The sequence below is a fragment of the Strix aluco genome, chromosome 6 (assembly GCF_031877795.1).
Source record: "Strix aluco isolate bStrAlu1 chromosome 6, bStrAlu1.hap1, whole genome shotgun sequence".
Classification (NCBI taxonomy): Eukaryota; Metazoa; Chordata; class Aves; order Strigiformes; family Strigidae; genus Strix; species Strix aluco.
The window spans coordinates 1,685,928-1,709,407 of NC_133936.1; the positions used below are offsets into that span (position 1 = coordinate 1,685,928).

At 46.3% G+C, this 23,480-nt stretch overlaps 1 protein-coding gene across 1 annotated transcript in view; it reads right to left on the reverse strand.

Moving 5' to 3' along the window:
- Positions 1-5,800: 5,800 nt before the first annotated feature.
- The window catches only part of KCNJ3 (potassium inwardly rectifying channel subfamily J member 3), a 52,452-nt gene continuing 34,772 nt past the window's right edge, over positions 5,801-23,480 (reverse strand). Inside the window, exon 3 of the mRNA XM_074828438.1 lies at positions 5,801-10,463. Within this exon, the coding sequence (XP_074684539.1) occupies positions 9,880-10,463 (584 nt within the window). The 3' untranslated portion in view covers positions 5,801-9,879. The remainder of the gene's footprint in view (positions 10,464-23,480) is intronic.

The following is a 23,480-nucleotide window of genomic DNA, read 5'->3' on the forward strand; positions in this document are numbered from 1 at the left end:
TAATATCAAAATCTAAATTATGCATTAGGAAGGGGCCATCGAGTTTTTTGAATGTTTATCAATAATGCCTAGCACACATTTTCAATTGTATTTTGTGTCATTTATGAAGCGATGTTCCTTCCATGAACCCGGCAGAGCAAAGCTGAGCGCTGCCAGCTCTGCCCGCTGAGATCCCCACTCCTCTGCGGGAAGAAGGATGGGTCCCCTCCCCAAGGAGGAGGAGGAGGAAGGACCTTTCCTTGGAGAATGCAGCTGGCGTTTGTAGCCCTGCAGCATCATGAAATATTGCCGATTAAGGCAAATCAACTGTTGATATTCGGACAGTTCTGCTGAACCAGAAGCAAAAGGTTCCTGAGCTGTGTGTTGAGCAGAGCAATTGAAAATAGGAGGAAATTCAGTATATGGAGATAGAGGCAGCAGTGCTTCCTTGGGGGTGTTTGTGATGGTTATACCTGTCATACAGCAACGCTGGATATACTGAGCAGCTGCTTCAGAAATGAGAAAACCTGCATTTGTACTAGTCACTGTATAAAATGAGTGTTTCTGTTGCATGTGCATGTGTGTACATTGAGAGCACGTATGATCTGAGCACACGTACACTCCACGGGTCACTGCCAAGAGTTGCAGCAGCCCTCGTTAGAGCCCTGAATTCCCCCGAGCTTGTGGGGAAGCCTTGAACGCCCACAGGCCCAGCCTAAGGGTGCAGCTTAGGGGGTAAAGCTGCCCAGGTAAGCATCTGCAGGGAAGATGCGCTGGCAGAGCTGAGCATGGAGCACTCAGGAACCAGCTCCCTGGGACCCCGCCAGCCCCAGCCGGGCCAGCTTAGGGCGTTCACATCTTGGCCAACAAGTGGATTCCCAAAGCTTAACCCAGTGCTGACCCCGCAGCCAGCGCGCCTCGTTTTGTCTCTTCCATTTTCAAATCTTCCAAGTCGAAAGTACTGTCCTATTTTTAGCTCCTCACACAAGGCAGCTCATGTGCTGTCCAGCTGCAGCCCAGGATTAAAAAAAATTTACTCTCTTGAACTTTAGAGTGAGCTGAAGTTTTTTGCTTTTTGGTTTTCCAAAGTGGGAAAACCACATCAATTTGAAGTTCCAGGGAACCAGCACAACACCACTACCTTGCCTTGCGGTGTTTAACCGCTGCTCCATGCGCGCAGCCCGCCTGGCTCCCCCCCGTTGCATATCATCAAAAGTCAGTTAAAGAAAAATCAATTATCGTCACTTAGAGCTTTTCATTCACTTTTATGCCACAGGGAATGGCTGAAGCAGAATAAATGACTATATTCCTATAAACGTCAATGGGAAATTATATTTATGCGCTCTTTGGATGCACATTCGTATTTTAGGATTTGATAATTTCATTACTGAGACGGTAAGATTGAACAACTTTGGCAGAAAGATGGAAGAGCCAGACGTGTTTATGAGATTTTTTTGTTTCTGAACCCATCTCTGCGGCTGGTTTTGAGACACATGCAGCAAACGTTGCCCTTACACAGTGCTCTTTTAAAGCAACGTGGCTCAGGCACCGAAATGCACGGTTAAACTGTAATAATAGGGGGAAAAACCAGTCCTACATTGACTGTCTAGCACTCCACATTTACTTTCAAATGGCCTCAATGTACAAGTGCTGCCATTTTTACTTATTAGCAAGGAGAATTTGGTGACTAAAGGAAAAAGGTATTATCAAATAATATATCTGAGGAAACACGTTGAGAGTTTTCTCCAATTTGCATGAAATGAAAAATAAAAATTAGTACTGTACTAATTAAAAGAACAAAATACTCCGTTTTATCATCTCAAAGGGGAGCTTGGCAATTTATTTTAAAAAGTAAATTAATTTTGCTATGAAGTGTGGATTTATCAATATTGTCAAGTAATATAAGTATTTTGTATAGTTCCTCCTTGGAGCAGGGTGCAAGGTCGTGTTAATATTCAACCTGAGCATCATCCCAGCATAGGACTTCACAGAATCACAGAATCATTCAGGTTGGAAAAGACCCTCGGGATCATCGAGTCCAACCCTCAGCCTGACTCTACAAAGTTCTCCCCTACACCACATCCCCCAACAGCTCATCTAAATGACCCTTAAACATACCCAGGGCTGGTGACTCCACCCCCTCCCTGGGCAGCCTATTCCACTGTCTGACCACTCTTTCTGGGAAAAATTTTTTCCTAATGTCCAGTCTAAAAACTGATTTTTAGACTTAATTTGTCCCTGTGTTGGGACATGCATTAATTTGGCTTTTCTTTTCTTTGTTACTGATGAAGGTTCCAAGAACGCTTAAGGAAACCGTGCCTGGAGCCTTCCCAGGGAAAGTCTGGAGGATGCCAAGAGAAAAGTCTCCCCAGGTTATTCCGACAGCAAGCGCTGCTGCCGTGCCCGCGCTCTCCCTCGCTTTATTTCACACACTCGTCCATCTGTCACGAGCTTTCCACCGCACACAGTTGGTGTGAAATGAGTCCAAAGACCTGATTCCTGAGGCAGTGCCCAAAAAGCTTATCTAAACCTACAAACATTTTAGACAGAAATAAATGTACAAGTTTCGAGAGTGGGAATGGGGAATAAATCTGAATTAGCAAACAGCTATCTTGACTGCTGTTACCTATAGTATTACAGATGCACAGACATCACGGATTATGTATTTTCTCAGAAACATATATGAAAGTATTATGTGCACACTGTATATTTTCTTACCTGTGTATTGCCTTACCTCCTGTGCCTGGACACACAGACAAAGCTCTGCTGAGCCTGCGGCATTTGCAGTCACCAGCACATCCCATCCTCACGTCACGCTCATGCTGCTCCTCCAACCTCCACCGGTTTGGCAAAGCCCGTTCCTGGGGCGAACAGAGATGGGCACTGAAAGACAAGCTGCTGCGTGGGGCTGTGCTGGCTCTGTGGACATCCCCACAGGGGCTGGCAAGCAGTGTCAGAGACAAACTGCACAACGGGTTGTCATGTGTGGTGTTCTGCTCGCTTCTTGTTAGCATCCCCCATCCAACAGGAGGGAAGTGATGGGAGCCTCGGTGGTTTCACTGAGTTGCCTAATTGTCATGACCATAAGATGGGCTTAATAGTGAGAAAACCCTCATGATATTGGGGTTGTCTCCATTCATCACTTGGTGATGCCCACAGCTCACAAGTAGACCTGTTGGGTTGGGGGAGGACTCTGCATGGTGACAATACTTGGGTCAAGAGAGCAATTCCCACCGAGGGAGATGCACGTGTCTATTCCTGATGCAGGTCTCTGATGGATGAAGCTGTTGGAGCACTCTCAGCCAGTGGATGTATAGCTAGTTAATGTCTGTGAAATGGAAGAATTTAGAATCATGGAATCGTTTAGGTTGGAAAAGACCTTTAACCAACCATTAACCCAGCACTGCCCAGGCCACCGCTAAACCACGTCCCTGAGTGCCACATCTACACGTCTTTTAGATACCTCCAGGGACAGTGACTCCACCACTTCCCTGGGCAGCCTGTTCCAGTGATGGACAATCCTTTCGGTGAAGAAATTTCTCCTGCCTTGCTCATAAAGAAGGGCAGCTGGGTGGGAGTGACAAGATGCTCAGCCCGTACCCGAGTGTTGGTGTTAAAGCCGCGGTCGGGCGGGTGGGCTGTGGCGGGTGCGGTGCTCACCAAGCCATCACCCATTGGGTCTCGGCAAAATTCACGGAGGCGGTTGGGATAGACCACCCCTTTGGGTGGACTTTGGGGCCAACTCGGTCCACAAACCTGCTCAACCTCCCCCAGAAGCAGCTCACCTGGGCTCCAGAGGTTATGAGGAGCAGCTCGATGCTGCGCCCGGGCATCGCCCAGCGAGCTGGGGTGGGGTGGGGTGGGGTGGGGTGGGGGGGTCATACACAGCCGAGCACAGCAGCGAGGCCCTTCCAGCCTCTGATGGATGAGGCACAGATGTTTGTCTTGGGAATAATAATAATTCAAGTGCATTTTTGCAGCAATCAGGGAGTGCTTGGAAGTGGTGTAAACAGATTAACAAAACCAGTATTGCACTCAGGCTAAATAGTACTTAGAACCGTGCAAAAATTAGGCTGCCATAAAAGGATGAGTTTGCTCTCTCTCTGCCCCTCTCTTTTCCTGACTCTCTTTTTTTTTAATTCCCCTTTTTAAAAGTGCAAATGTGAGCAGCATAACTGTAAATCACTGCGAATCCATGGAAGTGGTGATTCTATTTGCCACACGTGAATACTGAACTTCCTGCCCCCCCGCGTGCTCCCACTCAGTCACGGGGCGGCTGGTGTGAGCAGCAGCACGCTCAGGAGCCGTCTGTCTCCCCCATCTAATATTTGACAAAAATATATGGATGCAGCTGCTTTCAGCAGTGACCTGATCCATAAATCTTGCCTGTGCTGGCGTTCACACCTCAAACCGCCGGCGGGGCTGGGGCTGCTGCGGGGCTGCCTGGGCACAGAGCCCCCCTCTTCCCTGGCGATGCCCCCCACCTCCCTCTTCACCGTGGGCAGAATAAAGCCCTCACACCTCCTTTAAAGGTGTTTTAAATCTTCTTGTTTGCCCCAACACAAGATGAGAATATCTTTCCTTTTGAGCTTTTATACCCAGGATGCTTCTCTTTCTTTCTCACCCTTCCTCCCAGATATGTTTCCTATGTAGGTGTTTAAAACCAACCCACAATTTCATTTTCATATCTCCAAGTAAGCACCACCAATTCACTTTGCTTCAACCATGGCTGAGGAAATAAATTCAAATGTATTCTGCGCCTGATGCTGCGGGATGATTGATACAGCCCCGTGCTGTACCAATCCACAGGCGGTAATTCAATTACACCGACACCTCGGCCTGCAGCGGTTTGAACGCGGGACGGCTCCTCGATTCCCTGAGGAGGCGCCTCGCAAGCCAGGATATCCACCAGCAGGTACAGGTATTCCTGTGTGACTCCAGGAACGTGTGGAAATAACACCGAGAATAAAACTCTGAATGGAAACCAGGTACGTAAGCAACGAAACCCCCAACTTTTACTATCTCACCACTTCTAACAGGATGGAAAAAATATATCTATATGAGCATATGGGGGACCAGCAGTCTCAGAGCAATGCGAGCAGTTAAAGGGGGAAAAACAAAATATGGTTATGCTCTAGTAACCTTCATTCAGCAGCCTCTTAAGAGGAAGGAGTTAAAAAACCATCTACCATCACACAGTTTTTGTCATTCTTCTACTATTTTTATTCTGTTAGCACAGAATATTATCTTGCTTACCCTGAGTGGTGATGCCCAGGCACCAAGGGGGCAATTTACAGTAAAAACCAAAGAGGGAGGTCTGCTCTGCTAATGGGGAGAGATCTGATAGTCTCTACTGATTTCTGGAGCTTTAATTCCTCGGGCTGGATGGGGGAGATAACGACAAAAATCCCTACTTCTCTACACAAAGGGAAAGAGAGCTCCCCAGTCTGTGTCACAGAGGAAATGGCATTTCATAAATTAATGCAAAGTTCAAAAATTCAGCAGGACATTGGCCTACCAGGGCTGCCTGAATTAATCGGTTTTCCACACCTACGCCAGGCTCTGCTCTTCGCTGTCCTTCAGGAAGGAGCCTGCGGACTCCTGACTCGCCGTTCCTGGGGCTGGGCTCAGCCAGACCATCTCCGAAGACCCTGAAAGTGCAGCTCAACTAAACACAGGTTTTATTTTTGCTGCTTTCAAGAACAATCGCGAGCTTGGCCTTTTGCACACACTAACTGAGAAATCAGAAGCCCTTAAACAGCTTGAATACATAGTCATTTATTAAAGTAATAAAAACTGGTCGGGATAAAAGACAAACACATTTAAACTGAACAATTTTTGAAAGTTTAATATAGCTTTAGATAAAACTGAGCTTGCAGTATTAATGAATTTGTTATTTTGTATAATTCGAATAAACTTGTACATTTATACAGTTATAGACTGCATGCCAGAAAATGCATTTAGTTTATTCTAATTTGAATATGTACAATTTACAATATAATTCAAGCATAAATTCAGCAGTAGAGAACACAGACCAGCTGTGCAATCAAACAGTAACTTTTTCTTAGCATAAGCATCAGGGCTGGGCTAAAATGTTAATTAGGAAAAAAAAAAAAAGCGGCCACACCAATGAAAATGAAATCCTAACCAGAAGTAACTTCCTAGAATAAGTAACTAAAGAAAGTTATCATCCATGTTTGTACTTTCACTCTGATTAATGAAAGACGCATACATTGTCACCTTAACAGACATAACACGTTGCAATACAAGCCACAAGCCTCAGAAATCTTGCATCCAGCAAGGACAGGTGCATATTTTGATTTAAAAAAATCAAACTTTTCAGTTCATCATAACTTAATATTTTCTATGTCATTAATTCAATAAAAGTGAGGCAACTTCTCCAGTGTTTCACATACTTCAGACATTTTTATACAGGCTACCGGGTAAGCTGCAGCCACTCAGACTGCCAGTATATGTTACAGCTATAGCACTTCTCCCTGTCACCTATTTTAAGTTCAGTTTGTAGAACACATCCACACTGCTTCTACTTAATTCAATCTCATACACAAGATTCAATCTAAAGTTTCCCAAAGAAAAACGCCACTTGGCTCTCCCAAAGGCAGGACTTTGCAGCCGCCCCGCCAGGGCACGGGAAGCTGGACACACTTCCCCACGATTTTTGTGAGGGAGGATGGTGGTGGCCCCGGGGCATGGCTGGTGAAACACCATTGCTCTTAGTCTGGGGACATGTCACTTTTACTTTTCCATAAAGAAAAGTGAACTGGACCATGAACCATCCCCAAGCTGGTGGCAGAACTCAGAAAAGATGGGCAACCCCCAGGGGACCCCACATTGCACCGGCACTTCCAGACCAGAGCCACAAAACTGGGGGCCATGCAGGGGAATGGAAGAGGGAGAGGGAGATAGGAGAGAAAATTGGAAAAATCTTTAAGATCATCGAGTCCAACCGTTAACCCAACACTGCCCAGTCCACCACTAAACCCTGTCCCTAAGCACCACATCTACATGTCTTTTAAATACCTCCAGGGATGGTGACTCCACCACCTTCCTGGGCAGCCTGTTCCAATGCCTGACAACCCTTTTGGTGAAGAAATTTTTGCTAACATCCAATCTAAACCTCCCCTGGTGCAACTCGAGGCCATTTCCTCTTGTCCTCTCACTTGTTACTTGGGAGAAGAATAGAATAGAGTAGAGCAGAATTAGAATAGAATAGGACAGAGCAGAAATAGAATAGAATAGAGCAGAAATAGAATAGAATAGAGCAGAATAGAATAGAATAGAATAGAGCAGAATAGAATAGAATAGAATAGAATAGAATAGAATAGAATAGAATAGAATAGAATAGAATAGAATAGAATAGAATAGAATAGAATAGAATAGTTTTCAGTTGGAAGGGACCTACGATGATCATCTAGTCCAACTGTAGTGTCACAAAGGACAGCGGGTTGGTTGGGTCACGCTCTGGCAGCATCCCGGGAAGGACGCAGTGGTCCCCCATCCACTCCAAATAAGCCAAAGGAGTTTTTGAGGAGAGGTCAAGCTGCTGGAGACCCTTCTTTCAAACCCAGAGTGACCTGCTGAAGCCTGCTGGCAGGACTCATCACTCGGCTGTGCCACTGGCTGAGTGTTTACCACGTCGATTAACTTTCCTGGCTCTCTGGTTTGGATTTAGTGGTGTTTTTACTGCTGACACTTGGCAATTATACATGGCTATTTTTGCTGTCAGTCAAGGACTGGTAGAAGAGTTACGTGTGGTACAAAAACCAGCGGTATTTTACAAGATAACCTGAGGAAGTGTTAGCAAACGGGGGAAAAAGAAGTCCAGATTTTCCCTTGCCACATCAGCAATCTGCCCACTGGGCGTGTAGAGCACAGGATCAGCACACAGGGAGCAACGCACGCCCGTTCCCTTCAACAATGTGCAGAGAATTGAACTATAGCCAAAGGTGTAAAAAGCATGCAGTGCCACTCAAAAATCATGACAAACAATGAAAAGAAACTTTGGAAGTTAGTAGAAAGTCCTTGGGTGTACAACTGGCGGGTCATACACTGTAACTTCCAGGGAGAGCACTGAGCCACAGCGGTGTCTGAGCCAACCCTCCAGCAGTGCTGAGTTTCTGAGTTCTTATTCCACGCCAACATTTACAACAAAAACAATTTTTTTCCTCAAAGATCATCAGATCTGTTGTTATTTGTCATGTAGCAAGCGTTAGCCTTCGTGCAAGACGGTCCAGAGCCCGTGAGTCAGAAGTGCCCGTCCACGACTGCAGCTACGCGTGCACCTCCTGGCCCACGTGGGGCTGTGGCTGGGACCACGTGGCCGTGGGCTCGAGAGTTTTTACCTACAGATGACGTCACGCAGAGCCCTTTTCCTGGCCGCAGTTGGTGGTGGCTTTCATACCCGGCTCGCTGACGGTCCTGCCTATCGCTCCATCTCGCCCAGACCTCCTCCTCCAAGAAGGAGCCCCCGGGAAGACGACGCGCCTGTGGTTCCCCAACACAAGACCCGGGGGAGCACCCGGGGAGTCCCTGGGCACTGCAACAGCCAACCTCCAGCATTCTGGGGAGGGTCCAGGGCAGTGCGGGGTGCTCCAACACGGCAAGCCACGATGACGGGGCACCTGCACAACACCCAGCCCTCCCGGCTCGACCCCGCCGCAGCAAACCGAGATGGAAAAGGAAACCCAAACACAAGCACAGAAGGATACCAGACCAAACATTTATACAAAGTATTACTCATTTTGAAACCCACAGGGTCAACTTCAGTTAAGAACATGTTTAAACATTATTTTCACCATAGAGAAAGCAGTAAGGAGCGATGCCACTGGCAGACAGTGCACCGTGGGCCTGCCCGGGCTTGGGACTTGCCACGACTCCAGCCATGAGACCACGGATCATGCAACCATCACCTGCATCGTGACTGGCCCAACTGGGCCACCAAAGCAAGAGGGAGTGAAATCTGGGCACTGCGGGACTAGGGGGAATTGTGACTCTGCCTTTGGGGTACAGTTTGTCCAGAATAAATGTCTGCTTGGCTTCACGAAGACATTCAGCTGTTTTCATGTTTAGCTATTCTATCAACATGAGAAATCAAGCACGTCCTGCTTATTTAAAATGGTTTTCTTGCACGTATTTTATAAATCACAAAGATTTTAAAAAATTTTTACTAATCGTATCTAAAGTGTGAATTTTATTCATTTATTTATTGTTTTGCCTAGGCTTATTAATACAAGTTTCTTCTCTAAACAACGCCTTATGAAATACATTTTACGTTTTTTCCAGTAGCCTAGACGCAGGAAAAGAAACCCCAAGAAAATGTTAAAGCAAAATAGAAACCAGCAGTTAATTTAAGGCTAGCAGATTTGGTGTTAGGAATTAATTAATACACCTTCTTTTAAGAAAAAAGACATGCACCATAACTACTTTGTTGAACAAAACATCACGATCCACATCAGAAAAAAAATAAATAAACATTTTCAAATCAAATTATAACTTACCCTGAAAGTTACCCACTCGCATGTTTTACCTACTACTTACTCTTAAGAAATACAGGGGAAAGGAACGCCCCTTTCCATATTTTTCAGAATATACAGTATAAATATAGTAGGAGTCATGCCATAAAACTATATGCAAAAATTGCACACTATTATTGCATGCGTGTTGTGATACTACATGCCAACGAACATCAGTTCGCCGATCGTCCCGTCGTTCGTACTTACAGCGCAGCCACCGCCACCGAGGGGACGCTCCTGCCTCCCGGCGCGCCGGGGACCACAGAGTTCAGCACACATACGGCTGGTGGAGGGCCTGCTCTCCTGCCCACGCTGCCCTTGCCAGAAGCAGTTCAAGCTCTAAAGGATAGCTAGAAGTCCCGTCGGGTTATGTAAACCGATCCGAATTCATTTTGCGCAGTTTGGGTGGAAGGTTGCCTTCCATCCTGCCGCCGCCTGACAGCTTCTGCAGCTTGGGCGGCAGGTCAGCCACCGACTGGCTGATGGGATCCGACATCATCTTTGTGGTTTTAGACACCAGTTTCTCCTCCGAATTCCCGGGGACCGAGCTGATCCGCTGGAGTTTCATGGGTAAATCCCCCATGCTGTAGGCCTTCTCAGAGGTGGTGGAACTCATCCTGAGGAGTTTTTTGGGGAAGTCCTCCCTCCCAGTTATTTTCTGCAGTTTTGAAGGTAGTTTTGTGCCAACTTCGTCAAGGCCATCCAGGCATTCCACCGAGTTATTCCTTTCCTTGCTGTTGCTCACAGCGGGCGCTATCAAGGGCGAGGACATGAGCAGCATCTCCTCCTGCTCCTTCACGCTGTATGGTGGGGTGGGCACCTCAAACGTCGCGTGGAACTGGGAGTAATCGACTTTAAAGAACCCCTCTTCCAAGGAGATAACAGGGAAGAAACGATGACCCCAGAGCACCTCGTCCTCGGTGTAGGATGTCCTGGCTTGGCACGTCATCCCTGCAATGAGCAAGGGAGAAAAACTTTCACCAGTTATGGACCATTGTGGATGCACATAGATCTTGGGGTTGTTTGAACATTTCAGTGAAACATATTTTATGTTTTTAAATGTCTAAAAGAAAAGGCATTGGCGTGCCTACCATTTACACACAGTAGCTCTTAAACTGTCATTCTCAAGGTGAAAGGAGCCAATAATAGAGAAGTGTAACTGAATAATTCACATTTACTATTATGGACACTTTTGCAGGTGCTGCTGACAAAGGGAAATACAGGGCTAACTGATAACCCCGGTATTAAATTAGCAAGAGCTGCTAATTGTAATGTAAAGCTGGACTTCTCAGGATCTTAAAGTATCACCAAGCTGTTCCATATTTTCATCATATTGACAAACACATGCAAAACCAGACCCCATGCTTTAGGCATCGTATGCACAAACCAAGCCCGTGTCAGCGCATTCCAACCCACCAGTGAGCAGTAGGTATGTCCTATGAAATACATTTATTCCTCTTTAAGGGCTTCACCAGCAATCTGCTCACAGATCCATCGCTGCCAGGCTGAGATCCAAGCTTCAAAAAATTAGCAGGGAAGAAGAAATGTGTCTAAGAGGCAGAGCACTGCCCTTCCTCTTCCTCCACCGCCTCCCACCATGGAGAAAAGTCCTCCTCCCAAGCACCCAGACTTGGCCATCCCAGTGACCCATCTGACCTCAGAAATCAGAAGGAAATGATGACCATGGATCGCTGGAGGCTTCTAGAAGAAATCCTGCTGCTGCTTTTTATTTTTTGACATGGTATCTGTAGCAATCTGTAAATAGAACTACCCTGCCGTTTTATCCTAGTATAGCAAACTGGAAATATGACATTTGGTTTTCAGGAAGCTAAATCTACCTCTGCAAACACATCCTCTGCTTAGCTGGCAAGAATGCCTTTAAGTCAGGAGAAAATTAAAGGAAACTTTGGAAGGCACAAGAAAAACAATAGCGGGGCTGTAGCGAGGGGGAGCGGGGGATGGATTTGCACCTGGTGACATACAGCCAGAAAAACAAATTTTATTACACTTTATGTTACTGCTAACGGAATAAAAGTTTTAGTTTTGCATAGCGATTTCTACTGCTAATACATCTGAGTGTATCACAAGGCATAAAGCTCAGTTTTCTGTTTTGTCTCTTGGGAAAAAAATATGACCCCAGGGTGGTTTTTGCACTGAACGCCGCTCCCACCGACCATGAAGGCACCTCACCTGAGCTCACCCACCTGCTGGAGCACACCCTGAGACCAAGCAATCCTACCCCCTTCCCACAGCCTCAGATGGGACAGTATTTTATACTTTATGCTGTATTTTCACCTGGTCACCATGTGTTTCAGTTCTGTTTACTAAGTGAAGTGGAAGCAATCACATGCCTAATGGGTTTAGGAAGAAACCTGCAATTTTTAGAAAAATAGTAATTAGAGTGAGTACTTCTTCCATCTGCGTCCTTTACTCTGCAGCTGTTCATTAGCTGTACCTTTGCCGCGAAAGCCCAGACCTTTCCCCCTCTGCTTCTTCAGACCTGACTTCCGAGGGAGACCTCATTAGCGAACGAACACGTCTAATAAAGCATGCAAATGGCGGGAGCCGTCCTTGGAATTGGGTCTACGGTGCCTGTGAAGCAGATGGCTGGTTAACTCTGGTGACCTACGCTTCAGATAACAAATTGCTTCAAATGCAAATCTCTCTGCATAGAAAAGTTGGTTATTGTCGACTTTGCTGCGGGGCTGGAGCCGCACCTCCGACATGACCAAAGGGCTCCTGTGGTCCTGTAACACCTCTGGGACGGCCACCCCGGCCACAGCAACGCTGTTCTGCAAAGAGCTGATTATTGGCCGGAAAGGCCTTGTGAAACTTTTTCTTTGCATTGGCAACACACAAAATTAAAAAAAAAGAAAAGAATTAAGCTTTATTGTAAAAGGTGTGCTATCAAAATGCCATGGGGGTGTAACAAGCGGCGTGAGGGGAACATGTGGGTCAGCAATCCTGCAGGAGCTCGAGGAAGGGGAGCAGTGCACAGGACTGGCCAGCAACTGCACCCACATCCCCATCCACATCCTCATCTGTATCCCTGCCCCCATCCCCATCTCCATTCCCATCTGCATCTGTATCCCCATCCCCATCCCATCCCCATATCCATCCATCTCCATCCCCAACTCCATCCTCATCCTATCCCATCCCCGACCCCATATCCATCCATCTCCACCTCCATCTCCAGCCCATCCCCATCCCAACCCTTCCCCATCCCAACCCCCCATCTCCATCTCCATCCCAACCCTTCCCCACCCCAACCCCATCGGCTACCTCGGCTGATGCTGCACACCCAGGGCAATGCCGGGGTACAGGACCCACCACCCGCCGGGTGAGGCTCTCCCACCCCCGCTGTGCTGCAGGGCTATTTCTGCCTCCTGATCTACCATCTTGCCTTCTCCCAAACCTGCTCCTGCCAGTAGCCTTTCAAAGGAGGAATTTTATACCTGCTTCCTATCGAAAAATGTATTAGCTGGATCTCAGGAAAATCAGCGTCGCATTTGGTTCATGGATGTAACCCTTTGTAAGCTCACTGGAGAGATAAATATTTGCAGGTATATAATTTTTCTTTAAAATCAATGTATCTTATTCACTAACGAACCCGAGGGTGCAAATTATTTAACAGCCTCTCAGGATGAACAGCAGCAACTAATAACGCTTGTCATTCTAGGGAATACCTGTCACGCCAAGCAGAGGATGCTAAGAGGTGCTAACGTGCCCTTGGACAAGAAATCAATTCTCAGGTTTTCTGCCAGCTCTGCTCACTTCCCGGCTCTTCCTTCCCTTTCTGTTTTCTCAGCAAAGCCTCGGACTCCCAGCAATAAACTCTGTGATGCCTTTTTGCTATTCCCCGCCCCGAGCAGCCCTGGCTGTAACCACCTCCCCGGGATTATCGCAGCAATAACAGCGGAGCTGCACGAGGCACCTGATGCTCGGAGCCATTATCCACATCCTTGCGCAGGACAAGCATCACCCCTTCTGCAGAACTACCTCAGGATTATCTTCCATTAAGTTATGCCCAGATAAATACAGGCCTTTTCTTTTAATGCAGATGTAGTTTCTTTCTAGACCTTTAAAAAATAAAATGTATAAAGCAGCTGGAGGCCGGCATGGGCCACGCCACAGCGCAGGGTCAGGGTGCTGCTGGTCACCTACCAGGGGCCTGCCTGCTGCGGTGGGCACAGGCTCACACCCCACAGCCTCCAGCAGATCAGGCCATTAACGTCTTCCTCTCCTTCTGTCATTTTTTTGTGCCTTTTTTTCCCCTAAGAAGTTATTCATCAGCAGGGTACGCAGCCAGCAGATCCTTCGATGCCTTCATCATGTTAATGGGCCTGTTAAAATTTTACCGAGTTGTCTATATTATTAATATTCATTTGCAGTATAAATTTTAAACTCTCGTTTGGAAGCAAACACGCTGTATGCAGCGCATATAATTAAAAAGCCATCCATTTGTCAAAGTAAAAGGTTTCGATGCATTTTGTTCCTCACTCCTAAGACACGCTTCCATCACCAAGTGCTCTCCAGAGCTGTGGATTGCAACGCACATTAGCAAAGCTCTGCCTGCACACAAATCCCAGCAACGCACCTGAGAAAGAGGTACACTTATGCATATATTCCAGCATAAAACCCAACCCAAATGGCCAGTAAACCCCCTCTCCACTATTTCAAAAACAGAGGCTGCAAAACTACAGTTCACCATGTCCAAGGGAAGAGATTCTCATCCCAAAGCTCTGCTGCTAAGGGCACAAGCAATGCTATTTTGTCCGAATACCCCACGCTTTGACAAACCTCACTCCTGCGTATTTGGGACCCCCCCCTACCCAGATCATCCGTCGCTGTTTCCAGGAATTATATTCCTTCTGCAGAAACCAGGAGCTGACTCTGTTTTCACAGTATTATGAATAATGAGCTTAGAGGAAGGCAAGGGCAAAGTTTTGGGACTCATCTCCTCCTGGGCAGAGGCTGAAATGGTGTTAGAGAGAGCTTTAGTATTAGACATTATTAAAAATTTTGCTGCTGATTAGATTTAGTCATTTACACCCACCCATAGTGAGCTGGCATCCCTCCAAAGAGTCCGGCACATAATGCCACAGCCCATAACAGGAAAATCCCAAACATGCATCTTTAGGAAAATTTTCCATTAACTTCCTTAACTAATGTACAGCAGAGCAGCTCTGGAGGATGAGCACAGGTTAAAGCGACGTACTTCTCTCCTTAAATTTGATATGAAAGTATCTTTTATTTTTTTTTTTTTTTAATAATTATGCCTTCTCCTTTCAGCATCCGCTCTATCTGAAGCAAGTGCTATCACTGGAGAAAAAAGCATCTATCTGTCATATCATAAGTTATTAATTACAAGTTGTTATTTCTAATGAGGTAGAACTGTTGGTTTTAGAGCCCTACCCAAGCTGAAAAAGTGGATGTAATTATCCCCCCGCCTCAGCCTAGCAGCAACTATTTAAGCTTTTCTTTTTCTCTGTCTCTGGCAGGTTTAGACTCAATACCCCAAATCCAGGAAACAGCAATGAGAAACAGGGTTGTGCAAACACTTCACAACAGCTGACAGGGACCACAGCTCCCAGCACGCTCGCTCAAAAACCATCTAACACCTAAAGAGGAGGTTTGGTGCCTCTGGGATGATGCTGGGGTCAGAATTCCCCAGCATCTAAAATCCTAATAACTCAGTCGATTATCCTGATAGCTTCTAGCTCTGGTATAGGATAAGGCCAGTTCCCCAGGAAGGCAAAGGCATCCCAAAGGACAATGGTTGCTGCCACCAAACCCACCAAAAATCCAGTGTCATCTTGCATCGGCCAAAGTCCTGTCCCTTGGCTGTTGGCCATGATGTCCCCACCACCGGCTTCGGGTCGCGATGGGCACTTCACACCCAGCTGAAGTTATCGGACACGGCTGGCCGTGGACAACCTGTCCTTCATCCGCACACTGGGCTCCGTAAGCCTGAGCTCAATGACAGTCATTACTGTGATTAGTGCTGGCTTTAGACATTTAGACGCATCCTAAAAGTACCCAGGTACACGGTCCCCCCCGAAGCGGCCGGAGAACGGTGGAAATACAAAGCATCCTACCGCTGCGACTCGCTGTCAGCACAGCTGAGAGCTGCCTCCCCGAATTAATAAGGGGGCAGATGGAGGACAAAAAAATCCGTAAATAAGTGCTTTGACTAATTCTATCCTATAATAACCCTCAAATTATTTCTAAATTTCTAAAGTGCCCAGATGGAGCTGGCTGTATTCAGGCAATTTCTAGAACACGTAATATACTGCCTTGAAAAAAATTACAAGCGTGCTGTTATATGGCCCTCTTACATTTTATTACTGAAGTTGGCTGATAGTTGACAAACCATAGATCAGTAATAAGCTTCCAACAGCATACCCGCCCCCACCCCCCCCCAAAAATCTTCAGATGCAATTTAAGCATACAAAGGCTATATAGCTCTTTTCTCTCTCCAAGGTAATGCCAGAAATTTCACCTTAAATCTTTTTTGTGTTTCTGGGCTGCAATTTGCTGGCCAACGGCCGGGCGCAGGGACACCAGGAGGTGTCCTTCTTACCATGGAAACATGGAAAAGTTAATCTTAACCAGTCGGGGAAAGAGATCATTTTATTTTGGCATTATGACGACCCAACAGCGCGTCGTCCCAACGGCACCAAAAAGGGCATCTTGGCATCACAGCCACCGGGACTGGAGCAAAGAGAAATCCTCCAGCAGAAGCTACTGGCAAAAATGCACAAACATGCTTATGTTTTGTCAGATTTTTTTCTTTTTTCTTATTAAGAGCTAGGGCCCTGCAAGTTAAAATGCCTGGACCTGAGCTGGGTCCAAGAGGCTGCCTGTGCAGCTGGGTGGTTCTTCACATGCCTTACTGTGCATTTTGGGGGGGGGGGGGGGGTGTTCACCTCCCTTAAACCTGCAGTTTATTTGTAAAGCCTTAAAAATATGTGTTAAAAATTAATCAGCCAGCAATGTTAAACCAATTACTAAGAATTAAGCTAATTTACAACTGCAATCTAAGGCCCATGAAGGCAAGAGTAAAGCTTGATATGAGGCTCAATATAAAAATATACCACACTCATCCTGCACGCCTGCAGGACTAAGAGAAGATTTACCACTGTAGAAAAAAGGAGTTGCATGATTTCCACATCTCTCCTCTTCCAGGATTGTAGAGGGAAGAGAAGCTGGTTTTATCACATTTAGCTAAGCAAGAGGGTGATATCCTGATGTTAACATCTGTCCCCTGCGTGACCCTGTATCTGAAACACCAATAGATGTCTGAGCTCTGTGATAAGCCAGAAAATGGGTGCCTGAAATGGGAGGTCAGAACCAAAACTCAGAGGAAAGGATGCTCTCAAGCTTTTCCTCTCAGCGTTCATTGCCACGTTATTTTTTAATGTAAGTTAAAATGACAGGCTGTACTATGCACGGCTGAGAAATGTACAGCCTGACGGAAGGGTTTCTAAGCAGACAGAAAGCGTGGTGTCTAAACTCTAACACTTCCCATCTATTTGGAAAGAACAGCTATTTTTAGCATTAACATTTTCCCATCATAATTTCAGGGGGTATTTTTTTTATTGAACTGATGATAGTTGGAAGTGCAATAAAACTTTCTGTCAATTTGTGGTTGCCAGCCTGCCGCTGTCTGCTGTCAATGTCTGCTTTAATCCACCGGTACTTCTGCAGCCTGATTTTCTTTAGTAGAAGGTAGAGATGAGCAGCCACCTTGCCATCTATGCGTTTAATGCTTCTGATTACTTTTAAAGTAATGTTTCAATTAAAAAAACCCTTTCGTCAAAGAGAAAAAAAAATATGGCGTTTCCTGAAAAGCGAGAGACAAAAAGAGTCTTAAAGGTAACAACTGGGAAAAGGTGCTCTGGTGAAATGAGGAAAATAGTCTGGATTTCGGTAATTTTGGATAATCTGAGTTTTGTTCTTTAAGATCATCTCTGGTTTCTTAGATAGTGACGCAAATAGGTCCTGGGATGAGATACAAAGCAAAGCAGTGTCCCTATGGATCAGCTCCACAAGAGCCGCGTCCCTTTTCCATAGCTGAAAGAAAAAGTGGGAAAAACGTGGAGAACCCGCCCTTGTCCACGAGGCTGCGGTACCAGCGGGGCAGACCCGGGAGTGGAGCTGCAGGCATGTCCTCGGGCACCCACTCAGTACACACACGGCTGGGACAGCCCGCGGGCAACGGGGAATTCCGGGGGTCTGACACGCAACGGGCAGGGTCAAGTGGGCAAATCCTCAAGTGAGAGCATCATTCCTCTTGAAATTCCAATCCACTGCAGGCCCTCCGAAACACTTAATGCTTTCCCACCATTTATTACTGAGAGTTAGAAACTGCCCCAACAAAAGGAGGAAAGAGATTAAAAAAAATTAAGCACGCGTGCAAAAGGGAACCAAGGGAGCGGAGCAAACCAAGGAACGCAAGGCACGCATATATGCAGGAGTCAGACATCAGTCTTATGCTAAACATTTTAATTTCTCATCGCGCTGAATAGCAAACCCAGGCTTCTGCTCTGCTACTCCATTTAGACACGGCGTTTGTGCTCCAGCACTATAAATACCGCCTGGTTTATTCAGACTGTGCTGTTCTCCCAGAAGCTATCTTGACACTTAAAAAATAGCAGCGACAGCCAAGGTATTTTTCTTATCAGCTGGTCTTCTCAGGGCAATTTTTAATCACTCATACACACATAGTTTTCTGACACCTTGCAGACAGCTCATCCTGATGCTTACCAGCACCACGGCTACCCATCATTAGCACAAATAATTATAGCAGGTTTCAAAAATGTCATAAAACCAGTGCAGAAAAGCAAGGCACCACTGCTTGCATTCATACTGTTCCTTTGTAAAGGAATGCAACAGGCTACTGTCAGGTGAGCTAACCTCCCCTCTTGTGTGTTAGCCATTTACCAAAAGAAAAGGGGAAAAAAATAAAAAGCACGGCAGCCTTCAGCGCTGCCCTTCTGCGCTCAGCCCGCAGACGTCTGCAGCAGTATTTTCCATTGTTTTGAAAAAAAACAGGGCCAGAATCTCAGTTATTTGAACAAAACTGCCTAACGTGCATTTAATGCAGTGACAGAAATTTATACTATCTGAGAACGTGGCCTGGTATTTTTCTTATAACTAAACTCCCCATATTATTCTGAAAGACTCTGCTCCATTCCCTTCTACCTACATGCAGGAGTGCGTCAGGGCTGATTTCAGCCCCTTCAGCTCCTTTCTTTGAGCAGATTTTTTTTGCAGAGCCATCTGCCACATTCCCGTTTTTGCATCATTTCCCTCCTACCGGGATGTTATTGAATAAGCAGCAGCAGCAGCACCAAAATGGAATTATTTAATTCCCTGCTCCGTGCAGCTCTCTGCTAGAATGCATCGGGAGTGCTGCCGGCGGCGGGTGCGGGCAGGAGGAAGGGGCAGGGGGAAAGGAGGGTGGTAACGGGGTAACAGCACCCATTTTCACTGGATATTTACAGCATGCTGATCCACAGAGCTGGCAATACATATAAAGTGGTACTCTGACATTATAGAATAGAATTGCCCATCCATGCCCTGACAAAGTGCAGCCGATGCGCTCCAGAGCTCCCCTCCAGCCTCAAATATTCCATAATTTTTACTGATAGCACAGTCCTACGATAACTTTCCTCCTGCTAACAGCTGATAAAATTTTCAAAGACTTGGAGCAGACAGCGAAGGTTCACCACCGGCAGCAAAGTGCACTAGAACCCTCCAGCTTTGGGGACCCAGGGGCTGGTGGCAGTGCCAGGGAAGGTCGGGGTGTCCTCATCCACCTCCTCAGCCCCAGCCCAGGCACCGCAGGCTGCATAAACGACAGAAATTCTATACGGCTGTGGGCACCCTGCAACTGGCAACGGGACACCTCCAATAATCCAGTAACTCTTTCCAGCTCTGGGCTCCCCAAATTACTGTAAAAGTGCTTTGTTTAATATTAGTCTGTGCGTAACTCCTATCATAGGAGAAATAATTTCTAAAAATAAAAGGGGCAAACGGCTGCGAAGCCTCACGTGCATCGAGACCCAGCACTGCCGGCTGCAGCCGCGGCCACGGGCACGCCAGAAGACAGTGATGAAACCGTCACTCTCCTTCTCTTATTTCATGCCTGCTCCATTGATAGCAAGCTTCAATTTTAAAAGCAAGTAGTTCTCAGTTATCCTTAATTAATATCAAAGTAACTTCCTTTCCTTGTTTAGTATCAGAAGAGATTTCAGTTAACCTCCAAGCTGCCTCAATCGCCTCCTCTCCTTACCTGCTTACAGAAAAGCTGCCTCTGGGCTGGATTTCTTCAAATTGCAACTACAGTTCCTCAGTAAGAATGAAAAAGCTGGGTTTTGCAATTAATGGAGTTTTGGCTCCAAAGTGCAGCCAAAAATGCAGTGTTTTTATTTGTGGCACAATGTGCCGTCCACTGGGGATGCTGGGGAAGAGACACGGGAAGAAAGGGCTCTTTTGTTAAATCAGAAGAAAATTGTTGGTGCTCAGAGGATGCCTCAGGAAGATACTGCTGGAGTGAAACCTGAGAGAAGTCTGCCAATCAGTCAGTTAGAAAAGGAAAAAAAAAAAAACCAAACGACATTTAAAATAAATTATCCTCTTCGAATGAGAACATTTTAATTAGGAGGCAAGAAACACAAACCCAAACCCCAACCCTTCCCTTTGAATACACAATTTTTCAGCAGCCCTATGCTTCTCCAAACACCCACCCAGCCATATGCCGCTGAGCACCAAAATAGAGCACTTTAATCTTCAGGGGTTTGGCAGCCCTAAAAAAAATCTGAACAAGTATTTCATGTTAGAGACTGCCTTCCTGGGATGGAGAAATCATTTCTTTTCATGTTGAAAAGTACCATTTGCTGGTGCTCCAAGTTACATGGATGTCTCCTAACTGCTGCCTGCAGAGACCTGCTGCAGCACCAGCTCCTCCTTCCCAGCTTCCCTGCCTGCATCCACGGCACGGGAAAAGGCTCTCAGGGATGGCTGGGAGACTCATTTAAATATACCATAAACCTGGCAGCCAATTTCTGAGCTGAAAATAATGTGCCATACAGTATGAACTGTATCAATAGAAGGATGAAATACAACACGGCGCTGTGTTTGAAAATAAACTTTCCTTATTTAGTGTTGCCGGTCTAACATATGGATTAATTTGTTGACTATCTTTGCAACACTAAACATTTCGAGGCAATCAATTCACCCCCAGAACTGCTTCAAACAAACCTGCTCCTGCACTGCTGTGACTTCTGCTCCTGACCTGCAGCCCCAGGAGCGGAGAAAGAAGGAAAACCTCATGTACCTTCCTCTCTTGGTGTGCTAGTATTTAAAAACAATGGTGATCACCAACTGCTCCACCACCCACACGTACCCCATAGGCATCTCTGGGCTAGATCCAGGGGTGACAGAGGTACTCAGTTGCTGGAAACCAGGGGATGGCCCCTAAATAGAGGGGAGATGGGGCACAAACAACCTCCTGCTTTGGGACTGGGGCTGCCTACAGCAAACCCACAGCAAATACCTGGAGCAGGGGACTGCCTAACGCCGGCAACCCCAGCAACCTTAAACTACCTTCTGTTCTGAGGGACTATTCTGTTCCTTTCTGCTACAGACAACTTCTGACGCTGGGTTTAACCCAGCTTTTCTAGCCACAGCTCTTCCACCTGCATCTACCCAAGAGTGCCTGTCTTGCACTTGAAACATTCACAGTTCCCAGCTCCATCACCAGCATCTCCCAGCCTGGTGCAGCTTCCGCCACGTTAAAATTAATGCACAGGGCTCAACACAAGATCCATGGAACTAAACATAGCATTTGCCGCACAGTCTTTGGTTTTAGCTGACAAATATTTCTTGCAAAAACACATCAGGCACACAGAATTTCCTAGGGAAGAGATGCATCAATTTTGTCAGTGCTGGGGGAAATGAGTATCAGGCTGGACTTGACAATCTCTGGGCTGTAAAAAGTCTCTTCAGGAAACCAGACACACCTTGCTGCACCATATGTATATATACCATATATATATATATATTTTTAGAAAACAAGTTATGCCCGTTGGCATAGTGCTGCATGCCCCTTGGCAGGAGAGTGACCTCACAGGCTGCTACAGGGACCCGAGTGCCAACATCAATTATCTGTACTGTTTTTTAACGTCGAGAATCACACAGACATCACAGCAAAGCCGCGAGAGCACTCGTATTCACACAGCTTTTCAGAAACGATCCGCGAGAAGAGGATCCATGCAAAGGCTGGGAGGAATGGGACGCTTTGCGAGGAGAAGCAAACGCCCAGCCAGGTGCCTACCCAAAATATGCAGTTTTAAATAGTCCTCTTAGTCCTGGCAGCTCCCACAGAAAATAAACACAGCTGCGTGAAGACGAGTGGAAAAGCAGGCAGCGTATCCTTGCAAACACACTGTCGTTCATTAGGCTTCATTTCCTGAGAGCAGTTTCAGGTTTTCATGAAAATTGTATATCTATATACATCCAGAAATGCCTCTGAGGTTTCAAAGTAATGAAGAACTTTAGCACAGAGAACACCTTAAAAACCAGGATTTTCTCATCTTTATGCGGTAATTTGTTGATGGTATTGCAGGTAGTGCCTGCAATACGTATCAGCGTATCCACCTAATCCAACATCTATTCACATTTTGCGAGGTAATGAACGTTCATTCCAGGTTTCCCTCCCTCTCTGGCGTGTTGTACCTGCTTCACCACAGGCTCGGTACAAGCTTAAACAAATCTGCTGTGCTCTCTTTGATCAGGACATTTCACTTTTTGGTTTAAGTCAGACGTTACGTCTCTCAGCCATTAGCGAGGAGGCAAAATGATGTTCTCACTTGTACTTTCTGTGCAAAAAGCTCCACCTAAGTGTGAGTCCCAAACACCAGCTCACACCTCTGCTTGCCTCTGTTACCAGCTGGGCAGACTCTGCTCAGCCTGACCAGTTGAAATGGCAATATTTTTTAAGGATGCTTTTTAACATTAATTAACAGGAATGCAATTGTTTTAACTTTCCTAAGAGCCATGACTGAACCCCAGGCACCCGGTGGAGCATAACTGGGGTTTGTTCTTCCCATCTGAGCAGTTCCTGGCCACAAAGAGCAGTGAAATAAGTTGCCCATTACCTCGGGTTTTCAGCCTTTGAAGACAGGGCTCACTCAGCAGAACACCACCATGCTGCTCCCTGTCCAAGGACAGTCTCCAAGCCCCGGCCTGGTAACTGGTTGTTATCTTTAAGGCAGAGAAGACTGAAGACAAAAGATGGTTTTTTTTGAAAAACTATAGGACTAATTCACTTAGAATCATAGAAGATGAGGTTGGAAGGGACCTCAAGGATCATCTGGTCCAACCTTTCTTGGCAAAAGCTTCCCCCTTACTCCTTCGAAGAAAGCGTGCAAAGCTTCGTAGCTACTTCTGTCCTTCTCCATCCCCTCCCGTACCAGCTGTCCCACCCTCTGGAAAGGGGAGTTTTCCCTCAGCAGAGAGCTGTGAACTTCTCCATCCTCCTGGAGAAGCTGTGGTGGAAATTGGCAGGTGTTGGGGTGAAGGACCTGAAGAGAAACAGGGACCAGTGGCAGCTGCTTTCTTCTCTCTGAATTAACATACTGGGTCAACATCCCAGTGGTACAGTAAAGATGTAAAGAAGCCTTACTACTTGTAACCAATAAATCTAGGGTCTCGCCACAGATTTGAGGGGTAAAAATCAGCCTGCCCAGATCTAAGGTCTCCCTACATGGTGAGCAGAGCATCTCAGCGTTACCTCCCCAACCTGCCGAGCGCTTACCCTGCTAAACTGAGGCTTCCCTCCGGACAAACTTCTAAAAAAGCGTCTTCATGCACTTAGTAAATTCGTGTTGATTTTTTTCCCCTTGGTAATATATTTGACTGATCTCTGGGGCTTATACAGGTGCGTTCATATCACCAGGT